General features: G+C 39.4%; 1 protein-coding gene and 1 long non-coding RNA gene across 5 annotated transcripts; one reads left to right on the forward strand and one right to left on the reverse strand.

The window, feature by feature from the left end:
• Positions 1 to 1,873: 1,873 nt before the first annotated feature.
• LOC147179439 (uncharacterized) lies at positions 1,874 to 11,004 on the reverse strand. Its single transcript, XR_015093961.1, has 3 exons — positions 10,732 to 11,004; positions 9,009 to 9,078; positions 1,874 to 3,219 (listed from the first exon to the last, which is right to left on the reverse strand). It is a non-coding gene; the product is annotated as an uncharacterized LOC147179439 (long non-coding RNA).
• Positions 8,610 to 22,930, forward strand: tmdd1 (transmembrane and death domain 1). 4 transcript variants are annotated; one of them, XM_086066859.1, is made up of 7 exons: positions 8,610 to 8,703; positions 8,788 to 8,848; positions 14,427 to 14,534; positions 14,699 to 14,860; positions 17,155 to 17,274; positions 19,626 to 19,760; positions 22,601 to 22,930. In XM_086066859.1, the coding sequence occupies exons 1-7, from the start codon at positions 8,638 to 8,640 to the stop codon at positions 22,843 to 22,845; spliced, it is 897 nt and encodes a 298-aa protein (XP_085922985.1). In that variant the 5' UTR covers positions 8,610 to 8,637; the 3' UTR covers positions 22,846 to 22,930. The 4 variants fall into 4 exon arrangements, with proteins under 4 accessions (XP_085922985.1, XP_085922986.1, XP_085922987.1 ...); XM_086066860.1 differs by having other exon boundaries at positions 8,610 to 8,848; XM_086066861.1 differs by lacking the exons at positions 8,610 to 8,703; positions 8,788 to 8,848 and adding an exon at positions 10,694 to 11,028.
• The last annotated feature ends 239 nt before the right edge of the window (positions 22,931 to 23,169 follow it).

A 23,169-nucleotide genomic window follows, 5' to 3' on the forward strand; every position in this document is an offset into this window, starting at 1 on the left:
ACCCTCACACTCTCCCATACGCTCCTTATCCGATTGTTCAAGTGTACCCACGTAGTGGCCAGTGAGTTTGTTTATTTATCTTAGCTTGCTTAATGATGGTCCATCAGCTATATATGTTATTTTCTCAGTTAAAATTGTATGTTTGAATAAAACATTATATTTGTATTGTATTGTATGTATTCTGATGACTTTCATCATCTCCAATCACCACTCCTAAATTGCCTTCAGGGCATTTTGCACAGATGTTAACAGACAACCTAAGACATGCGCCATCTTGTCAGCATTCCGCAAGCCCACAGAAACACTCCTTGAAAATTCCTCCTTGACAATCACACAAGCAGGATATTGGGGTGGGGGTTAATTAACCAAAGGTCTTGAAAAGCTCAAATGAGTGTAAGATGAATATACTGCAGGCTAAAATCCTGATTCGTGAATAAAAAGCTAGCTACAACATGCCACGAGTCGGAACAAATGTGACTTCGTATCGAAGATTGAAGCATTTTAATCACATCCCAAACCAAGTTGTCTGTTCTTATTCACATTTAAAGCAGAAAGTATGCACTCTTGCACCAACAGGTTAAATCCACGCTGTCAGCCTATACATCCTCATTGCCCTCACTGCATCTCCCTGGTGCAGCCCATGTAGAAGAATGGAGTTTTGATGTCAATACATCATTTCCCAGATGTGTCCATTCAACCTTTGCGACCAAATAATATGTCAAATCTGTGGCAGCACCTCGAATTTACCAGTTAGTAATTCATTTTGCTCTTCATGTACTCTTCCCATAAGGAAAGGATGTGCAATCACCAAGACCAGATTGCCGTCTTCATTTCGCGCTAATGACTAAGAAAAAAGGAAATGTGGAATCAATGATGTTCAGTCAATGTTTATCTACAGCAGTGGTGATGTTCCGACAACAAATTAAAACTTGGAATGCATTAGGGCTGCACGATATTGGAAAAAAGTGGCACTGTGGTTTGTTTGTTTTTAAACCCTTCAATATTGCAATATGACAAAATACAAGATGTCATACTTGGTATTTGGCACTCCATTTATATTATGTACTTGTGATGTACAAAAAGCACACATTTCTGATTTATTGTTTGGACAGTTTAAGAATAGTTTCATTCAAAAATGAACTAAGGTAATGAGTCACTTGAGTGTGATTTAGTGTGTGTGTGTGTGTGTGTGTGTGTGTGCGTGCGTGCGTGCGTGCGTGCGTGCGTGAAGTCGACCTGTATTTTAATGCACTATTGTGCTGAGCAGGTAATCATCCTGCCATAATTCAAGTTAAAATAATTAATTTTATTTTCCATTTTTAATATAGTAGATACCGTATTGCCGTTAGCACATTCCTAACATTATTAGTTTTTCATTAAACTGTTACATGTTTCAACATAACATGCTTTTGTGAGGGATATGGGCAACAACAAATCTTGGTATTTTTTCAAAAAACTCACGATAGTTTGACGATATTCCACAAAAAAATATTGTAAATCTGCAGTTGTTTGACAGAACAATAATGAATAGACAGTGTTTCTGGACAACATCTCTTTTTTATTTTTTTTTAAGTTGCTTTATATCTCTTCTGCAAAATATGGCACAATAATATTTACGGAAATATTTAACAATGAAAAAATTCAAATTGTGTCCAAGTTACACAGGATGTTTTCATTAGTTGATGTGAATATTTATCTCACTTAAATGTCACCTAATATTACGTAATGGCAGATATCATCACATCACAGCAATCTATCATGCACCTCTAAATTACATAGTGGTTGACAACCACATAGTGTCCCAATTGACATCTTTAGAACTTTCTCAATGTATGACTGTCTCGCAGAGATATAATTGATTGATTGATTGTATGATTCAGGGGTCAGTGTCACTGTTTAACCATCTTCAATTCTCCAGGATTACTTCACCAAGCCAGTTAAACAAACATACAGATATAGAATGCTATTGAACACAAACAGCCATGGTAGGTACCGGTAAGTGAAATGTAAAATGTGTATGTCAGCATTCTTACAATTGCATTTTTATTACTTACAAATTATTTGCAAAAACTACCTTGTGATTTCCGATTCTCCACGAGACTTTGAACAAGGGTGGGGGGCAAGGGCCTTCCGATGAACCTTGAATATTTTGTGAAAATTTTCTTGAATAACAATAACAGGAAAGGCCGCAGGGCTGTTGTTGCTTTTGTGCTTGTATCACTTCTACATCACATTGTAGCAGAATCGCATTGCTTTTATACACAACAATTTAAACTAAAACACCCAATTGATTACATGCATTTGGAGTACAGTGGTCACCCGCATATTCGCGATTCGGTTTTTGCAGATTAGCATACAGTATTTGCAGATTTATTTATGTATTTATTTTCCCAACCTATTCCCCGTAATTCACAGAGTATTTTATTAGAGTTTGCAGGTTCCGGTGACTGTCGTGACTGGTGATCATCAACACAGAAACATCAAAAAGGCAAAGGAAGAACATAAGTATTTTATTAGATTGTTTGCATGTAAGCTTGTCCCTTATCCGTGCAATGGGCAACAATGATTCAGGGGTCACATTTTGATTACATTTAATCAAGGTCAGGTTATTAAAAGAGCAAAAGTGCACTCCTGTTTTTTGTATGTTGGCAGGCAGGGCAACGTTTATTTAATTTTGACAGAATCACAACATGTACAAAAACATGCTCGCACGTACCAACATCACCACATAACGCTCGTCGTAATCACTGTTTGTGAAAGGTTCCAGCTCTGCAATTGACCCCAGTGCTTTGTGTCGGTTCTTTTGTCTGACCAGGTTAACTAATGGGCTCGCTAATCAGAGGGGGCTAGCTGCATTTGGCACACCCTTTTCAATAAATGAGCCACCTCTTAACTTCACTCTTTGCCTCTGCAGACACCGATGCCTGTGCACTGTGATTCCCAGTAAACCTGCACTAATCAGCATCTCCAACAAGCTGGAATGTGGCCAGTTTCTATAGAGGAAGACGCTTAGTGGAGAAGGAAGCTCAGGTTTTGAGAAGCAGACAAGTCCAGACTCGTTCATTGAGGTTGCAGTGCACCTTCACAAAGAGGAGGAAGTGTTGGAAGTGTGTAGTATTGGTGCAGGTCCTTTAGAATGGTCCATTTGTAAAGCAAATTCAAGCAAATGATAATAGAAGGCTGACCATTTTCCACACCGGGATAGACTTCAGTTGTGCTCTACAAAGAATAAATGGTGCGCAGATGGATATGTTGTTATTCTGTTAGTTAAATCAAACTCCATGACATGTTCACTTGTAAGTTTCTTTTAACCCTCCCTTCACCATTTATTAAAGCTGCTCATAAAATGTAGAAGTCTTGTTTGAAAAGTCTAACCGAGACTAAGCCAGTTATAATAGCAAGCAACTGAAAGTGAACGCTAACGAAAACAGTACGGTCAAACTGACTCACAACTTGACTGCTTACACCGAATGAGCGGGTCGCTGCTTATGTCCAGGAATCACTAAACTGCATTTCAAGCTAGAGCACATTTTCAAAACAAAAAATAAAGGTGAAGACATTTCAGCAATCTGCGGGCAGCAAAGCAACATGGCTCTCTTATTTGTTATGCCAAAAATTCTGAGAGAAAGGGTGCCTTTACCAAATTCTGACTTGTGAGGTTTCGGTGACGTCAGCCATATACTGAAAATAACATTTGACACGGCCCGCATCACTATTTTACTTTTTTCGTAAAACGGGGGTATGAAAAGTATGAGTGTCAATATATGTATATACTGTATATATGTATGTATATATGTGTCGATGTATGCTGTAGAAGCCAATAACATATAGCCAATAACTCTTTGGCTCCTATCACAGGTGATGAGCCCATGGGAAAATTATTCAGTTACGTATTTTAAGTTATTTTGTAGTTCATTACATGATCTGTTTTAGGGTTCATGTTCTCAAAATAAGTTTAAAAAATTAAGACCAGATTATATCGACATATCGAATAAAGATGACATTTTTCAAGGATAGTGCTCTACATGCAATATGTAAGTAATTGTCTGTGTTTGTAAATGGAACTTAATTGGTGTGAAGAAATGAAGGCATGAATGGGCATAGTATTTCCATGCATTTTCATAGTTACATACACAAATATATATATATATAAATATATATATATATATAAAAAGTTAAATAAAATGCTATTTGTATATTATTACATTATGGGATTGGTAACTACATTTGCAAAGATGTGTGTGTGTGTGTGTGTGTGTGTGTGTGTGTGTGTGTGTGTGTGTGTGTGTGTGTGTGTGTGTGTGTGTGTGTGTGTGTGTGTGTGTGTGTGTGTGTGTGTGTGTGTGTGTGTGTGTGTGTGTGTGTGTGTGTGTGTGTGTGTGTGCGTGCGGCGACATATATCTACAATATGTTTTCAAGAATAGTGCGTTCTTGGGCACTTAAACATAGAGGAGAATAATATTGTTTTTATCTGCATTCGTACCTCATCACTTCATAGAGCACATGATAACAAGCAAAGCAAAGAATGGAGATACAGGAAATTTAAATTAACTCATATCCAGTACTGATTAATTTTTGTTTCATACAAAGATAGGGATTCTTGCTAAGACCTAATCACGTTCTATCTTTCGTATTTGTGGAGTGTCCCACGCCTTGGGTATTTTCCGATTGAGGCGCAGACCATTTGTATTCTGGGTGTGTCGCCACAAATCTGTATCCAAATGGATGCTGAAATATTTATGCCTCAAAATGACGATGCTGCTTATTGTCAAATGTGCTTGGGCATAAAAGTGCATTAGCAGCTAGGGTGCATTCCTGCCTGAGCAAGTCGGAACATCAGCCACCATTGAGGTGGTGCGAGGAGGGGAATATCAAGGTAGAGAGAAACACCTCAGGGTGGCTCCAGGCTGCAGAGCCTTAACAAGAGCCTCACACAAAAACATTCAAATTGCTTTAACTGTCACAAGCATCTGAAGCAAATGGTAAAATTTAAAATTTAAAGCATCAACCTGTTATTCAAAGGGAAGTTTAACATGCAATCAATTGGATTTGAAGCCAGGAAGAAGAAAAAGATCTCCATTTGAATTCTACAATAGTTCTTTTGTTTTGTTGTTGATGTTTTATAAGACTTTTTAAAGAAAAGAAAACATTGGCGGTGGTTGGCAAACACACAATAACACTGAAATACTGTTGCTGCCCAATAAAGAGCATGGACCTCCAGTGTGTCTGTATTTTTCTTTGGTGCGATGCTTATCTACATTATTCCTGAGGGGAAGTGGTACCAACTAATATTGCTATTTGTTACAGCGAGTTTTGTGTCACGGAGCGGCTTATTTTAACGTTTTTATTCCCACTTTTCTATACAATCGTAAGCGTTGCATTTGAAAATGCAACACAGGCTTTCCCCCAGCATTTTAGTAGCCTGGTGCCGCACCAGACTTTTTTTGTCCCCCACCTTGCCAGGCAAAGCGTCCCCCCAATGACTAGTAGGCACTGCATGTCCCCAGCCACCGTGTGCTGTGCTAAGGCTCGAAATAAGCCGTTTCGTATTGCAGTTTGCAGGCAAAATTTGCATATTATTGCTCATTAAAACACATTGAATAGCAAAACTGACAATCAACCGCTGAGACGGCCCATAGGCTTGAGTCGCTAGACGCATGCACGTTCAAGTTGAGCAAAACATCAACAGTCGGACTTGGGCTGAGTACTCAAGCAGCCGAACACTCCATGTTGTGGAGTGGCTAACTTGCTTCTCTTACTATGCCACACACAGCGAAGTGAAATAAAAGCAATGTCAAACAATTACATAACGGTCTGTGAGCACCCAGCCAAATAGAAGCTACCGGCGGGAAGAACGGTGAGCATCTGGTGAGTCTTTTGTTTACATTTAGTTTAGCATTTAGCAGCCAAAGTAAGTACTGGACACCAGACTGACTAGCGTTGTTCAAACAGTTTTTTCCTGCCAGATAGGCACTTATCTTCCCCATCCGTCACAACGATTAAGCTACATTCCAATGCTAAGTGCTAAGCTAACCTAACCTGATAGCTGGCACGTTTAACACCGGAAATATTAAGTGACTGAGTGATTGTGTACACTTAGATAGACATCTGGCTGGAATCATGTTAAAGCGTATGTATTTGACAAATTAATAAATGTCTGGATTGTGGAGAGAAAATCTACTAAACTTTTAAACTGAACCGGAAAGTAATTACTGTACGCTGTCAGCCAGATATGACACCAGACGTTAGTTATTTATCTCACCTTTTATTATGAATCACAAACAAGGCTACTGTAGGCCATAGCTGGAGCCGAAATAGAACAGTAGCAGCCTGAGACAAAGAATACGCATACACACGACCGAAGGTCCTCTATCATGTCCGCACTTTCAACTCATCCCCCCTCAGCGAGTCGCTTGATGCATTCAAAGACGCTCGGAATTAGTATCGTTTAACAAAACGGAACATATTGTCTATCAAACAACAACATACATAACCCAAATCGCTGCAGTATATTAGTATAAAATAATTAGAATGTAATAATTTATATTATAATATTATGTCATGTTTTTTTGTTTGTTTTTACAATAGGGCCCTGAATATAGATTTTGACGCTTGAGGTCTGCACAATAAATGTTCTCAGAGTTACATTAATGTAGATCTTATTTTGTTTTAGCACATTTAGTTTTGGTTCTAGACAAGAAAATACAGTTTGTTGCTTTAAACAACAGGAAATGAAGAAATATTACTTGTTCATTATATAAAAATAAAAAACAATTTTTAATTTGCTATTGTTTTTTTTTGTTTTTTGTTTTTTTAGTAAAACCCTTGCATTACGTGCCAGGAATTATCCGTCCGTCCATTATCCGAACCGCTTTTCCTCACGAGGGTTGCGGGCGTGCTGGAGCCTATCCCAGCTGGCTTCAGGCAGTAGGCGGGGTTAGGGTTAGGGCTAGAGCACAAACAGACGAACAAGCATTCACACTCACAATCACACCTAGGGACAATTCATAGTGTTCAATTACCCTACCATGCAAGGAAACCGAGGTACCCAGGAAAAACCCCACACAGGCATGGGGAGACATGACAACTCCCCCCAGGAAAGCCGAAGCCCGGATTCTAACTCACAACCTCTGCACTGGGAGGCGGACGTGCTAAACAGTGAGCCACCGAGCCGCACATCCCTAGAATTAACCAGTTGCAACCCTCCCCCAAAAAATCCTCTACAAAATTAGAAATGTGCTCCTCAAATTATGCCATTTATTCGCAAAACTTCTCCGCAAAGAAAAAATAATAATTCCGAGCCTTGAACGCACTGACTTCCCCTGTCAATGAAAGACGAGTAATAATTGCTGTATGTTGGTAGGTCCTCACCGACACACACTCATTAGTCATCTATCTATCTATTTTTTTTTTTTCACTTTCAAGTATAAACAAATCTAAGGTTGGTCAACATCTTAGGATGGGCTGTGTACACTTAAAAAGGGTCCACTGACATCGCTATGGATAAAGAATACTGAAACATAATAACTGAAGACTCAAGGATGGTTCTTTGATTATCAATAAAACCACACAAGGACGACTGAGCTGGAAAGGCGGCACTCTCTTCAGAGAGATCCCATAAGGTGAGGAATGTGTCCTAACTCTTCTCCCATCCCCCATCTCCTCACCACTACCCCCCCCCCCCAATCCAGCTATTGTGAGTAGAAAGAATGCTTTTCAAAAAGTTGTTCCTTTCACAGTGAGGGATGACCCCATTTTTCACATAAGGCTTGGGGGGTGCGTTTGCCTCGAGGAGAGCAATTTCTTTACTGAGAAATGATCCCCCTCTACCTTTTTTTCACTTCTACATACTTATGTTTAGAGGTACTTAGGTGTACTTGCAATTCAACTAACTGTTAGGATACTGTGTGTAATAGATCTTGGATAGATATAAAGTAAAAATTAAAAATAAAAAAAGTCTACAAATGTTAATGTGAGTCGTTTTACAAGAAAAATCTCACCGTTTTTAAGCAATGAAATAAAGTCATAATATTATGATCATAAGTATGTTAATGATCATAATAGTACTCCTTCTGCCGTAAACTGCAAACTGCTGAGGAACTTATTACATTTTAGCATTCACAAAAAATAAAATAAAATTGTCAATGTTTTGGCCCATTAGTATAACCAATTTAAGAAGTGTTGCCATTATACAGTACTGATCAACAACTTTTATTTTTATTTGTTGTAACCAGAATAGGTTTGAAGGTCCTCTGAAGAAGGCAGGATAGAAATGAGCAATTTACAAAAGGGCTTCATGAAATAATAAGCACAGGGCTTTATTATAGATTAATATTACATGGCTCGTCCTATTTCATTTTGACTTTCCTATGAGTTTTCCGGCAAAACCTCTGAAGTGGAAAACGGCTATTGTGAGCTAATGGGAGCACTAAAACAGGAGATGTTATTAGTTCTTAATACTTGTCACTAAACCCACACGGGCATGGCTGGGTGTGGTTGCTTTTTATGGTTGGGGAAAAGTGTGGGTGGCCCCTGGGTGCTTGCATCCCATTGGTTGGCTCAGATCTCTAAAGCACAGTATACCTGAGTCAGGTAGAGAAAAAGACTGATCGTGCTTTGTTGTCACTTGCATTTGCAATGACTCAGAAAGACCGGTTTGAGGGTTTGCTTCATTTTGGCACATTTGTAAGGGGAGCAGAAAAAGTAAGTATTGCTTTTACAACTAGAAAGTAGCTAAATGTTTCATTGTAACTATGCCTTTGATTTCTTATTTTTTTACTTCTTTAGGATAAACATTCATGCACATTTTTGCTTCAAAGTCAAATTCGGATGCACCGAAAGGCTTCAGGTGAGGGGCTGTGCCTGGTGTCTGGTTGCAAACACTAAATGGGCTCTGACCTGGAGCCAGAGATCCTGGAACCACAGCAAAATGTGGGCCCGGTCTTGCTGAGTTTCATATTTCAAATTTGACAAGATAAGGCTAATATCCAAACTTTTGCTCCACTCACCATCACCACCGCCCGTCGTTTGAGAAACAGCGCCCATCCCTGCAGTCACCACGCCCCAACTGTGGGCTTTCTGGAAGAAGAGGTTTTAAATTAGATTACAAAGTATTTTATTTTAGCATCCACCTCAATAGGTACATTCCATGTGTTCTATCCTTCATTCCACCGGAGTCTGTATCTGTACATAACCAGATTTCAGTGGCGTGAAGTGTACGAGACATGGAGGCTGCACATCGGACCGCCAACTTAAGAAGGTGCTCTTAATTTATTTCTGAACATGTTTTGAGTTGATGTGTTTGGGCTACAAGATGCTTGTCATATGGAATGTCTCCCAATGTCTCTTGTTCTATGTGCTAGCTAAACAAAGTGAAGCAGAATTATGGTGTTACGCTACAAAAACAACGGCTCCTTTGTCTTATAAATAGTAGCTACGCCACCGACGCTCATATTTTCCTTGTATTCAGCCTTCACAATCTCAAATTTAAGGCTGGGCCTGCAGAACCAACCTTTTGCAATTTAGGCAAATGGTGTTTATTAACAATTCAACATGTGCCCTTGCTGCAGCCCTGGCCTGAACAGTGAAGGCATTCAGTTGTGCACCTCTAGGTTGAGGGATGCATCGTGTTGTACTCCGACCTACACAATCCTGCCGTGCTGCTGCGGCAATCTGCTTTGCTGTCAGTGTGTAATAAAAAAAAAAGCATATTTGTGGTTTTGCATTTGAATAAAGCAATATGCTCTCTTTGTGTGAAAAAGGGAGGGGGTAATTGATTAAATTAATTCCGCTACAGTACAGACTTGGCCTCCCTTCATGGAAGAGCCTCATAACAAATTGTATTTATCACACATGCTCACCCTGAAAACTGAATATATAACACTTTGTTGCTACAAGCAGACAAAACCAACAAAGTGCACACATACATAATGTAAATCTTATCAGTGTAATAATGGTTGCATCTATAGCAAGCACTATTCAATTCAATAAAAACCTTCATCAGTTACAACAAGTTTTTCTTTCTTTTCTTCTTGTGTTCTTCATTTGATTAAAGTGCACAGATGAGGGTGGAAATTAAGAAAATAAATGTCCTTGATTGACTATAAGGAAATTATTACTTGATGAAAGTCAAATAAATTAACAACGAAAAACTAAAGTGTATTTAACAATTAAGCTTTAACAGTATATAAGACTATTTACAACATGAATTTCATGCAGCTATATAAGGAATTCAGGTACAGGTACTTACAGTAAATAGTTAAGTGTGATAATTGTTTTTATTATTATTATTAAGTCTAAACAGATAAAACAGATAATTAAAATCCATCCATCCATTTTCTGAAACGCTAATTCCTCACTAAATTTGGGGAAAGGGGGGTGAAATTATTTTTGATACGATGGTTGAACAGAAGAACTGTTGACCATTAGATGCAACAACTTCACAATGAAAAGTACTAATGACTGAGCTGATCATACGTGAATACGTTAAGAATTATTTACGAGCATTAGCATTGTGGTAAATGATTTCCTTATTGAGGATTGCAGTTGACACTCAAGCCATCTCTGAAGCTGACGGCATGTCATTTGAAGCTGACGTCATGTCATTCGGCCCCTCAGCAAACACTTCAAAACACAGCTACGACGCAGCAGGTGAACCAAGTCAAGACGTTTCCTTAATGACGCCAAAATAATGACGACACGGCGGTGATACAACGTAAAGACCATACGTACCCGAATTCACTTAGCGAAAGATGTTAGGAGGACGTCAAACGTCACGTGTCAACCCTTCGCCATAAAGTAGCTTATTAGCTGCAGCGATTTGGCGACACTCTACGGTCGAAAACTTTGCTTTTGTCGCTTAGTCTTGACAGTGTTGGCAATAATAATAATAACAGACTTCAGCTAAATATAGCAAAAGGTTCGGTAACACATGCTATAAATTCGACAGAAGAAGAGTTTCATGGTGAAGAGGAGAAAGTAGTCCAAAAGAGTCGAATGCAGATCTCATGGATGAACAGTGATTGACAGGTGAAAGCAACGTTTTTATCCAATCAAATGGAAGTGCGACTAAAGTTACGCAAAAGTTGTGCCCAATATCTACATTTGATAAGTGTAAAATATTAAGAAATTGGTTATTTTAACAAAATTTTAAGGCCAATAATTAATCGCATAATTTCATAGTCATATTAGAGCTCAAATGATTTAACAAAAACATGAGTTGAATACAGAGCATGTATGTATGTATTTATTTATTTATTTATTTTTACAATAAATCAAATCAATTGAATCAAAATTGAATAATACCGAATTGTTTTTAACTGACCAATTTATGGGGGAAATGCTAAATTAACTCATCTTTATTTATATTGCGCTTTCACAACAGCTGCAGCTCTAACAAAAGCGCTTTACGATAACACATGACATAAAACATGCAAGAATGAATTTTAATAAAAAATGATCATGCAATTTTTTTTATAATTGTATGTAACTAACCAAAAATGTAATTTAAAAAAATTACAATGTTAATTTCACTGATATCTTTATTGTTTTATTTAGGCTACAATAAATAAACATATGATTAAAATTACCCCCAAAATATCATTATACTTAACAACTCAGCTCACAAGTAAACAAATATAGTATCACATGGGCCATAAGTTGGGGTAACTTGCGGTAACTTCATGGGTTCTATGAATTACGACCTCAGTCACTTCACTATCCAAAGATGCTCTAACCTTCTTAATCAAAAATTCTACCACTGCATTTATAGAAATAATGCTAATACACCGTGTTCTTTCATATATGAGGTATATGTTTTATACTAGACGTTTTATTCATTAATTCATTTTTGGTCCTCTTTGGATTCATAGCAACAAAAAATAAATATATAACGTATACATATTAGAATGTCGCCCTACCCAGTTCCCCACAATACCATTTACTTAACCCATAATCCATACAACCAAAGCATTGCAAAGATTAGGTATTGACCTTTTGCATGTGACGTCACAGCCCTCATGGGAACGCCCCCTCCGGGACGCTGGACGACAAAAGAGCCACTTGCCTGTATTGTAATCATTGAATCTCGTACAGCGTAAAGTCCTTTAATCGATTATCTTATAAAATGGTCATATATCTTGCTATGCGGTCGGTTGTACGGACAGAGAAAGGAGTAAACCAAATGTTGCTTTTTATCGCATATCTACTAATGAAGACAAAAGACATCGATTGATAGCAGCAATCAACAGAAAGTGCTGGCAGCCCACAAAATATTCACGGATTTGCAGCGATCATGTTTTGCGAGGTTAGTAGATGTAAATGTTGTAATTAGTAGATAAATGTTCATACATTTTACTAGTAAACGTCCACTCGAACAAAGATTGTAACAGAGGTGTCGCATTGCGTGTTTCAAAATCACATTAATGAGCCAGATAGTTAGCGTCCACTCCAACTGCACGAACACACACCCACCTTAGTTTTAAAATGCACCTTCTTCAAAACTATTAAGTGCATTTGACTGTTTAATAATGGGGGATTTCGTCTTTGTGCTTGGAGTTTTTTACTCTGGAGCCGGAGTCATATTCATGAAATGACTGCATAGCTTGCTACTACGATAGTCATTTGTTCCATGCTAGTAAACATAGTAACATAACATCATCACAGCGTTTCAATATAGAATGGGCTATTTAAAAATAAGTCAGTTAGCATGATAAACAAGTTTTATCTTTTGCATTACGAGGTATATTGTCCCCCAGATGTGAGCGTAGCATCTCGTCCCAGAGACCCAGCCAGCGACAAGCTTTTGAATCAGCCCCGGTGGAAGGAGAACAGACGGCATTGACTACATAATGATATAGGTCGTGCGCTGTGAATTTCGGCGCAGTCAGGGATTTGATTAACTTGGTAAAAACAGCAGGCAGCAGAAGGTAAGGGGCTGTTTTCAAACTAGCGATCTCCACCTTAAGTAAATATCGCGCTCTATGAGTCCCGACTAAATGTGCAACTCCGACTGACAGGCGAACTTCGGTTGAAGGAGTAGATTCTATGGCTCTATGGGCAATAATAACTTTTCATTTGTAAAGTCACTAAGTCGCTCCGGGTCACGTCCACTTCCATTCAACAATCATTTCCTTCCGCCGTCCGTCATAGGGCAGTCACGTGATCACCTGACGTCGGTGCAAATGGTCAATAGACCGATTATCGGAGCCGGTATTTGGCATTTTGAAATATACTGGCATCGGCCGATAAGAGATCAATTTTAAACTGGGTTATTTTGGCAGTGCATCAGAGTCAAATTGCTGGGAACTTCCTGCACTGTTTTTGTTTGAACTGAAAACAAAAATGTGTAAGATTAACATTTTAGTTTTTTATTGTAATTTGGGCAAACTTTATTAACCCTATAGAAAACTTTAGGGAGCTATTTATTAAAGTATTAATTTAATTTACTAAGACAAGCCTGGGACCTCACTGTTATTTTTGTTTGAATTTTAAAACAAATATGTCTATTGTGAAAAAAACCAAAACCAAAAATAAATAAATTGCAAATCTGAAAAGCTTCTGGGCATGGTGGTGCATTGACAGGTTGGGGGGCACGGGTGACCCAAGGCAACTTTTTTTTTGCCGCACTACATTTGTCCTACTAGAATACATTGTAATTGCACATCCACTACAGTAGGTGGCAGTATTAGCTCCTCTGGAGAGGCGTACTTATAACAACTTTAAACGAAAATCATTGAGAAGCACTGACTTAACACGCTTTTAAACAGTGTTGGAATTTATACTATTCCAGGGATAGGCAAGTTCAGTCCTAGAGAGCCGCAGTCCTGCATGTTTTTGGTGTCTCCTGCCTCCAACCCAGGTGTTTCAAATCATCAGCTCATAATTACGTTCTGCGGGAGCCTCTCAGCTGTGTTCGAGGAGGGAGACATCAAAAACATGCAGGACTGCGGCTCTCTAGGACCGAACGGAAAAAAAAACATAAGTCTGTCCTTAGTAAAGAAACATAATAAAATGGAATTACATAAAAATACAAAGAAAATATGATTAAAGAATACTAAAGTAGAACTAATATCAATATTGATTTTACCAAGCCATGTTTTCAATGCATATTTAGCTTACCAGTATTACATTGAGTTAATACAATTAATTTAATAGAGTTGGGTTGACATTTGAGCCCAGGAGAAGAAAAAAAAAAGTACAGATATGTATATTAATTTTGCCATTTTTGATTTCTCAATGAATAATTGTTGAGACAATTTTGTGCTCATGTACTTCATGATTGTTACTGTATGTTTTTTAAATCTCGTGTGTTGGGCAACTTGTTTGTTTGTGGTCGAGATTTTGGGTGCCTTTGAAGTTGTGGGAACTGTGAATCACTGACACTTTTTAAATCATATCCATCACATCTGATCTGATTGTTCTTTCAGCTGCCATGCAAATCTGGACATGTTGTTTATTGCTGCTTTTTGCTCAAAGTTTGGCACTTGAGGAGGAGGAAGAGGAGGACGACGATGACGAGCACGAGGGAGACAAAGGTGAGTGCATGCGAGAAAATGAGCCACTCGCATGCTAATGAGTGGCTTAGAAAAAAATGCTGCATGCTAACTTGCTGAAGTATCGTGCCAATAAGCAGTACATTTGAAATGGTGATAAACTGTATCAATGATCATCTAACAAGTGCACCGTGTTGACTGTTCAGCGGGTGAACACGTTGGTGCCCATCAGCTGGAGCGTCTGGTGGAGCTACTGACGCCTTCAGAGTGCGATGACCTCCTGGTTGCCCTCTCTCAATCTGACAATGTACCCGAAAAGCGTCTTGAAAAACAGCATATTGTCAAGAGACACATCGCTTCACCCGAAGGTCAGCACTCATCCGCTTTGACCATTAATGTGGAGTTTGCGCTTGTTGTGTTTTTTGTGTGTAGTAAGGCTTCCTTTGATGTTCCAAAAACATGGATGTTTGGTTGATGGAATAATATTTATTGCCCCATAGCACTATGGAAAATGGATGGCGGATGTTTCTTCAGAAATATTGCTGTCATCAAACACTAAAATAACAGTTGCTGTTTGTAAAATTAGTTAACCATTTTTCAAGTAAAACATAAAAACAAACCATTCAACGTCAAGATTTTCTAAGTCAAGTTTCACCAAACCTTTTGTAGCCGAGAGCTGCTTCCAGGTTAATTCTGGAATAAGAAATTTGCATCATTTTTTTCTTGTTTCCCTTGTTTTCTTTTTTCTTTTTCCTCTTTTTCCTCTTTTTCTCTTTTTCTTTTTCTTTTTTCTTTGTTTTCTTTTTTCTTGTTTTTGTCTTTTCCGCATTTTCTCCTTTTTGCATGAATTACATTTCAGCATATTATTATTATTATTATATCATCATTATTATTATTATTATTATAGATGTTATTATAAGGGCTGCCCCGCACGCATTGCATGGAGCCATAATGATCAAAACGCCAACTGTGCACCTTAAAGACACTAACAGTGATTCAAGTCGATGAACATGTCATGTTTCGGTTTTGTAGGGTTTAGGTTTTGCTTATTATGGCTGTGTTTGTTGTGTTTATCTGTGTTTCAGTGTTTTGTTGTGTGTTCCTAGTCTCTACCCTTGTCTCGTTATATCTGATTAGGTCCACCAATGTGTTTCTTCCCTTCTCAGTGTGTGTGACCAATCCGTGCCCTCAGCCTATTGTATTGTCTCATTATTGTTGGTGTGTTTAGTCTGTTGTGTTTGTCGATGTCCTGTGCGGCAGTGCGTTTTGTCCTGCCCAGTCTCGGCGACCAGTTTACTCACGTCCCGTCCAGTCACTGTCTCCGCATGCTTCAATAAAGATCCCCATATTGCCCTTCTTTCCTGTCTCGCTGCTGTGTTTCCCTGCATTTGGGTCCACCCTCATCCTCGCACGCCCATTCTTGACAGAACAAAACAATTTCTGCCTCGAAACGTTGACGATTACCCAAGTAACTGATGGAATAATCAATGAGGTTAATCCACTGTCAAAAGATTTGCTCTAGTTGTTATTAAAGGTTAGTCAATTGTAAAAAGATTTGTTATTGACTGCCAAAGTTATTATTAACATTCATTTACGTGAAGACACTGATCATGTTCTTGATATCTCACAATAATTGGAAACAGAAATACCAATATGCTACACTTTATTTATATTACGTGAATCTCTACCATTTCAATTTTCAAATAATCATTTAGCGGTGGCAGTGTTTTTCCTTCCTGGACCTAGATTCTCCACCTCTCACCTATTACAACATTCCTACAAAACCACACTGCCCCATCACTGGTGAACTATTTTGGGGTGATACTCACAAAAGTGTTTTGTTGAGATGTAACAAAACAAAACAAAAATTCCCTATCAGAGTCATTTTTGGGGTTCTTGGTGATTTTATGTTGTTTCGCGACACGAACACTGGGTGGCAGCACTAACCTACAGTGTCAATGGGACCACGTAAGGTACAGCGGAGAAGGGTGGCTCATAATCCAAGTGAATAGAAAAAGAGCAACAAGTGTCCAGCGTTGCTGATTTACGTGTCGTATTTCTGATATTTACAGGATTATGTATATATCTGACAGCGGGCACCCAACTGCGACCCGCTACAAAAGCCTGCGAGCTACATATGTGGAGTCTGTGGACCTGGTGGGCACAAATTGGTGACCCCTGCTCTCATTGTCATCCGCTAACATATTTGTGTAAAAGTGTCAAAAGAATTTAGCTGCAGTTGCTGGACACTGGAATCGTACGGCTTAGAGTTGGCTGATATGATCACACACCTTGTTATGTCCGTCACACGCCATCTTTGTTGTGGCTGGTCCTCATTTTGGAAAAATAGTTGCAAAAAAAGACAAAGAAAAAATAAGACATGGTGCTTGTTGAACTGGGTTCTTGTCTATTATATTACGTTGATGTCTTGTATAATATGTATGATGTCTACTTTTTGGGAAAAAAAACACACAAAAAATCAAAACCCAGATTAGATCTGTTAAAATATGCTGAGATCTTGTGTGACATCAAAATAACGGTGGTTTGAACTCCACTTCAGAAAACCTTAATCAAAATTGAAATTTTTCTTCAGAGGTGCTGTTTCGAAATTCATCCAGTGATCATTATGAATAAGTGTCACATGTTTTTTTTCTTCTACCAGAAAATGAGGCTAAATGCCGTAAGGGGCTGACAGACTGGCTTCAGAAAAACGGCCCAAAGATCTACTACGACCGACTCACTCAGTCCTTGAGGCGCATCAATAGACCAGACATTGCCACTGGTAAGAGTTTAAGTTTACTTAAATTGTCTGGAAAGGATTAATTTATTACAAATATAGCTTTGTTCATTTATTTAAGCCAGCAACGTAATGTGGATCAATGATGGCTGATTATTTCGATTGACTTTTTATTGTCTATCTACTTGTACTGTTGGTCATTCGTTGCCAGGGGAAGGGAGTGCACATGAGTGACATGCACGATTAATATTTATTGACGAGTGGGAGCCCGAAAATTAATCAGCCGTTTGAGAAACTCTTGAAATTCCCGATGGCTTGTCCACTCCTTGTTGTTATCAACCAACCATCTTCAAACTAATTGGTATTGTAAAAATGTTGATTTTATTAAATGATGGTTTTCAAACCAAGTATTGTCTGATAGATACGCAAGATTGCTTTTGAATGACATCTTAACCCCCCAAAATGGATGATAAAATACATAATTCACAGTTAAGCGGATGATTGGCTGCTCGAGGATAGGATCCGAGTCGTAAAATTGTTGCCTTGGGGGCTGCGCATTCTGTTATTCATGAGCGCTTTGCCTCGGTAACATTTCTTAATGTCGTTTTGAATTGCTTTTATGAGGGCCTACTGATGTAATAAGCTTCAAATAAAAAGGTCTGACTTTGTTTGTACAATGCACTGTTGATAACAAACCTCACGAGGGGAAATCACAGCATGTCCCTCGACAAACGCAAATTGGAACAAAGCCTCATCTGGCTGCTCTGCGGTTGTATTTTTACAAGCGCTTCTTTAATCCGGTCGAGAATGCCGTCTTGAAGACTTTAATCAGCGGCATATAATTGCTTCATTATGCTGTGATTGCTTTTAATTGGCGCTTCAAAAGTGGCATATTTTTTGCACGCTGCCAGTTTCCTGGCATGTGTTGTGTGGTCCGGCGTGGCCTAGACGAAGGTGTAAATGATCTGATGGAAGACTCAGTGGAGTTGACACCAGCATCAGAGGAAACCATCTGCTCCTTTCGTCAGTCAAAGGGAGGCGATGACAAGGCGAGGCACGAGGAAGATGGTGGCATCTTTTATGAAAAATGCTGTGTGGATGCAGAACGCACCACTTAGGAAACATCGGCCATTTCTGGTCCAAAGAGATCCTCTCATATTGGCATTCATGCACACTGACCTCGCTTTTGCCAAAACTTGTTACAGTCATGGCAAGAAAACTTCAAACAACATAGCGCTCTATTTTCATAGACAGCACATCTGCGGCAGGGCGCAAATGCCGCTGGGTCCTGACCAGGGCTGGACTGGCTTTTCAATGATTGGCCCACAATTTAGAGCACAGGTGGGCAATCTCGGTCCTCGAGGGCCGGAGTCCTGCAGGTTTTGGAGGTTTCTCACTTCCAACACAAGCTGATTCCAATCAAAAGGATCGTTGTCAGGATTATGCAGAGCTTGCTGATGAGCTGATTATATGTGTTGGAGAACGGAAACATCCAAAACCTGCGGGACTCCGGCCCTCGATGCCCAACTCTGATTTAGAGGGACCTGTCCGTCAATCCATTTTGAATATAGACAGCAAATTGAAACATCATCAGATACATCAGTGGCAGAACTCCCCCATTGGAATGAATGGCGGGCGACCAGGGGTCGAAATCTCCCATTGAAGTGAATGGTGGGCGACCAGGGGTCCAATTCCCCCATTGGACTGAATGGTGGGCAGCGGGCCTAAGTCAAAATGCCAGGGCCGATTTATTTTTTATTTTTTTTGTGGCAGTTCAGCCCTGGTCCTTACTGTCATGCCAGGGCAAGGCTCACTGCGCGTTTGCCAATTTAGGAGACCAATCTCTGCCAAGCTGGGTGTGCCGGTGCATTTGGTCATCTGTGGTGAATGTCAGCTGCATTTCATTCATAATTATCCGAACAGCGGGCATCAATCATGCTGAATCACTAGAAATCAATTGACTGTACATATTATTCTTAATTATGATCTTTTGTTTATTAATCATCTCACTGTCTTGAACACCTATGGAAGGTTGGGGTGGTGGTCTGCGGCACATGAAAATAACTTGAGATGTTTTGGACCCACATGAGGCTGCTTTGCCCATGTCAAACAACATTTCTGCGCTGTGCCATGTTGGCACTCTCAGTGTGAGACTACACCACAATTAAAAGGAATAAGTGTAGCTGCTTGGATTACCCATGATTGAAATCAGCTGTGACTACTCCCTCTCTCAGGTCCGCTGACCTGCTCGCGGCTGTGAAAATACCAACACCGGGTCTAATTCGCTTCTGGCAGGATTTACGCCGTTCACAAAAATAGAACTCTTAAATTACATGAATTACCTTTAGGATGCACGTTTTGCATTTCAATCATGTTTGTTTGTTTGTTTTCCACAGAGCTGGGCAAGAACATCATCCAGGATAAAATTTTAAACCTGAAACGGTACGCTGAAGGCTATCATTACTTTATCAAGTCCTTAAACACAGAAGAGGCCGAACCGGAAACAGACCAAACTAAAAGACAGAAAAGAGGTGAGCGATATTGCATTAATGGAAGTCGGAACACTGCATCGCCAGCAGATGACCATGTTGACTTGAGTGTTGCTTACATTAATCTGCACAAATGCATAAATATTCAGACTTCACCAAATGATCTGACTCCAATCGGATTCCTCAAATACGATTTTTATGGCTGACTGTCCAAGTGTCCAAATCCGATCTGACCCTGTTCAAACTGAGCAACATTATTGACCCATCTGACAGGTTGCTGTAGCAACGATGTCCAACGAAGGCGGCGCCCAGCGCGTGTAGTGCTTGACGTCATGTGACGCTGTTTACCGCTTCGTACTTTCCATTCCTCGCAAGCGCGTTAAGTGGTTTTCTTTTTCTTTGCTTCTTTTTTTTTTAACGACCATATGTCTATGGCTACGGCCGGGCACTAATTCTCTATTTGTCTATCTAACTGTCACTGTATTTCCGGTTGAGCATGAGAGTCATCGATAGGGCAGTGGAGCCGAGTGCCGAGCATGCGAGGAACCAGTCGGGCAGCAAACCCACGAGATATTGACAGCGCGGGCGCATTTGGTTTTTGCACGCGTAGGGTGACGTCACGAATAGTCAAATCCGTTCTGAGTGTTTGAGCTGATCAGACTGAGACGCATCCTGCCCAAATCGTATATTGAACTACCTCCCGCACATGGTTTCAATCGGTCTCACAAAAATCTGATTTCATGTGCTTTGTGACTGTTTAGACTACAAAAGAGCCATGCACTTTCATCTTTCAATTTGGATGGGCTAAAAATCTAATTTGGGCTGGCAGTCTGAACAAGGCCTTATTAAAATTAGGCCAGTTGAATCAAAGGACATTAGCAGGGCAAATGAATCAAGATAGTGACACCTTTTTATTTTTTTTTTTTTATTTTTTTATTTATTTATTTATTTATTTATTTATTTATTTATTTATTTATTTATTTATTTTTTATTATAAACAGCTCAGTATTGTAAAACCTTTTTTTTTAAATGTACAGACAATATACGAGTAAATAGTGCTGGACGATATGGAAAAATTCTACAACATACTATGACTGTTTACGTTTTCTCATTTTATGTTTAAGTGACATTCAACAGATGTGTATCAAATGAGAAATGCATCCATTAGTAGTGCTGCTATATCAAATTATCAAATGCAAACAGAAGAGGCACAGTGACATATTTTTGACAATATTTATTGATCTAAATAAGAGGGAAAAAATAAAATGTTTGGACAGAAATTGATTAAAAAAAATTAAAAAATGATCAGCTCTACTGTGTAATGTAATTTTGAGAACATTTTTTGTGTAGATTTCAAAAGTCAAAATCAAAACTCAGGACTGCATTGTGAAAACAAATAACATTTAGTGATATTAAATGTATTCACTTGACACTAGTATATCCATCCATTTTCTGACTCCTTATCAATATTAATAAGCGTTTAATCCTGCCGGCTGACGTACGTGACGCCGTAACAATCACATCACTTTGTGTTTACAGAAGTGTGTAGCATTAGTTTCTCTCTCCATATAATCATTACATTGCATTCTATTTTCTCGTTCAAAGTTGGACACACTCCACTTTAAAGCGGTTCCGACGAGACTTTTGGGAAAAGTGTCATCAATATCCCAAGCACTTAATGACACATCCGCGATAACATTAGCCGGTTAGCATAGCAATTAGGACAGTCTTTCTCACTTGTTAATCAATCCTCGTAATTACTTCATAAGAATGTCGTTACTTGTAACTTTTATACGCCGCCATGGAGGCTATCATTACTAAATTTAGGAGCGAAAACGCAACGTGTTTATGTGCAGTATTAGCCAGCCCAAGCTTGTTGCTATGCTAGTAGACCCGATCTCGTCTCGACTTGAGTACCCGCTTGTAGGTACGTAATGTAAACATCTCAGCAAAGGGGTTTGGTACAATTCCATTTCCAGCTCTTATTCGTACTGCCTCTCACTGTCTTTCTCTGCTATGTTATGCGTATAACAGCAGAGTAGTATGAAACGATGTGACCAAAAAAAAACGAACAATTATGTTTGAAGAAGCACATTCTTGGTATGTAGGCTGTTTTTTTTTTAACAGAATGAGTCTACCACCTTCCTTCCACTTGTAGGCTCAGTATAGCGTAAAAGCTGCATTAATTAGTTGCACTGTGAACTAAAATTGGTGAATGGAGAACAATGCATCCAAGCATGCACTTTTGGATGTAAAATGGGGACTTTGAAGGTAATCCCCTATTAATAAAAGACAAATGACTGAATGTTTCATTGGTCTCCAAAATGTACTAATTTAAGGCTACAGTCATACTGCAGGTCATGATGTAATTAGGATTTTTTTTTTAAGTTTAAACCTTCTATGTCACAATTTTTTTTTGGGGGGGGGGGCTTAACATATTTTGTCATGTGTGTGTTATTTTTACCAATTATCAGAAATTCTATTGAGGACACGAGATTGACAGGAGTGAGGCTGGAGGAGGTAGAAATGTTACGAAAGATGCCGAGGTTGGATGGGGGGGTCATAATTGTACTGTTGACTCTGCTTGAATGAATCAGATACATGTCAAACGCGGGCAAAAGAAATGTGGATTTGCCTGCAGTGTGAACGTAGCCAATGTGTTTCGATGAGATGCTGGATTAGATTTGGTTGCTGCGGGCAGTTACAAACTCATTACTTGGCCCTTCACTGCAGGATTCCTATTTCCCAGGAATTAAATGATGCAATCATCACCTGTCTATTTCTACAACTCCCCCCGGGAAACAATTTGAGCTTGTTTGTCTTAAGGTGCGCCTCCAAACATCTCACGCATTTGTCCTTAACCAGTCATTATCTTATGTTAGCGTCCGATCTGACTTGGCGTGACCTCGATCTTATTGTGGAGCGGCTTCCTGTCCCTGCGTACTCGAAAAGCCCTTTGGACGTGGCACTCCCTCTTCTGTATGGCATCCTGTTGGGCTTCGGGGGAACGTTGCTGGCTGCCGTCTCCACGTTCTACGCTGTCTTGCGTCTCTCCCGTCGGAGCCAGCAGATACGTCCACCCAATGTTAGTTGTCTCCCCAGTTATGAGTTGATCATTGAAAATTAGTCAAGGCTATTGTTGTGTGACAGGACAAAAATGTAGGTGATATGTACTCAAATACTCAACAAAGCAAATAAAGCAGCTCCAACAGGAATAACGTCATTAGTGAAGCAGTGTTTTTTTCTTTTTCTTCGTACGATGTGTTGCAAGGCTGCAGAGTGTTTGGCTCACCCACGGGCTCACGGGTTGGTGACTTGAGGCTGACAGATGCACTGGAACCAGGCCCTGGCGACAAAGGTTGTTCCGGTGTTACTGTGATGGTGACGCCGGCTTTGTGCCCGTCTGGCATGGAAGAGAACTAATTATGCAGCCGCGGCATCTGCTTTCCGC

This window comes from Leptonotus elevatus, chromosome 2 (genome assembly GCF_054856555.1).
Source record: "Leptonotus elevatus isolate MCC_2025b chromosome 2, RoL_Lele_1.0, whole genome shotgun sequence".
Classification (NCBI taxonomy): domain Eukaryota; kingdom Metazoa; phylum Chordata; class Actinopteri; order Syngnathiformes; family Syngnathidae; genus Leptonotus; species Leptonotus elevatus.

What these genes read in the sequence shown, in the direction of transcription:
- tmdd1 (XM_086066859.1), top strand. Translation starts at nt 8,638, where the DNA reads ATGACTCAGAAAGACCGGTTTGAGGGTTTGCTTCATTTTGGCACATTT. An exon ending in TTGTAAGGGGAGCAGAAAAA is followed by an intron (nt 8,704 to 8,787) that starts GTAAGTATTGCT and finishes TTACTTCTTTAG; the next exon opens with GATAAACATTCATGCACATT. An exon ending in CGAGCACGAGGGAGACAAAG is followed by an intron (nt 14,535 to 14,698) that starts GTGAGTGCATGC and finishes TTGACTGTTCAG; the next exon opens with CGGGTGAACACGTTGGTGCC.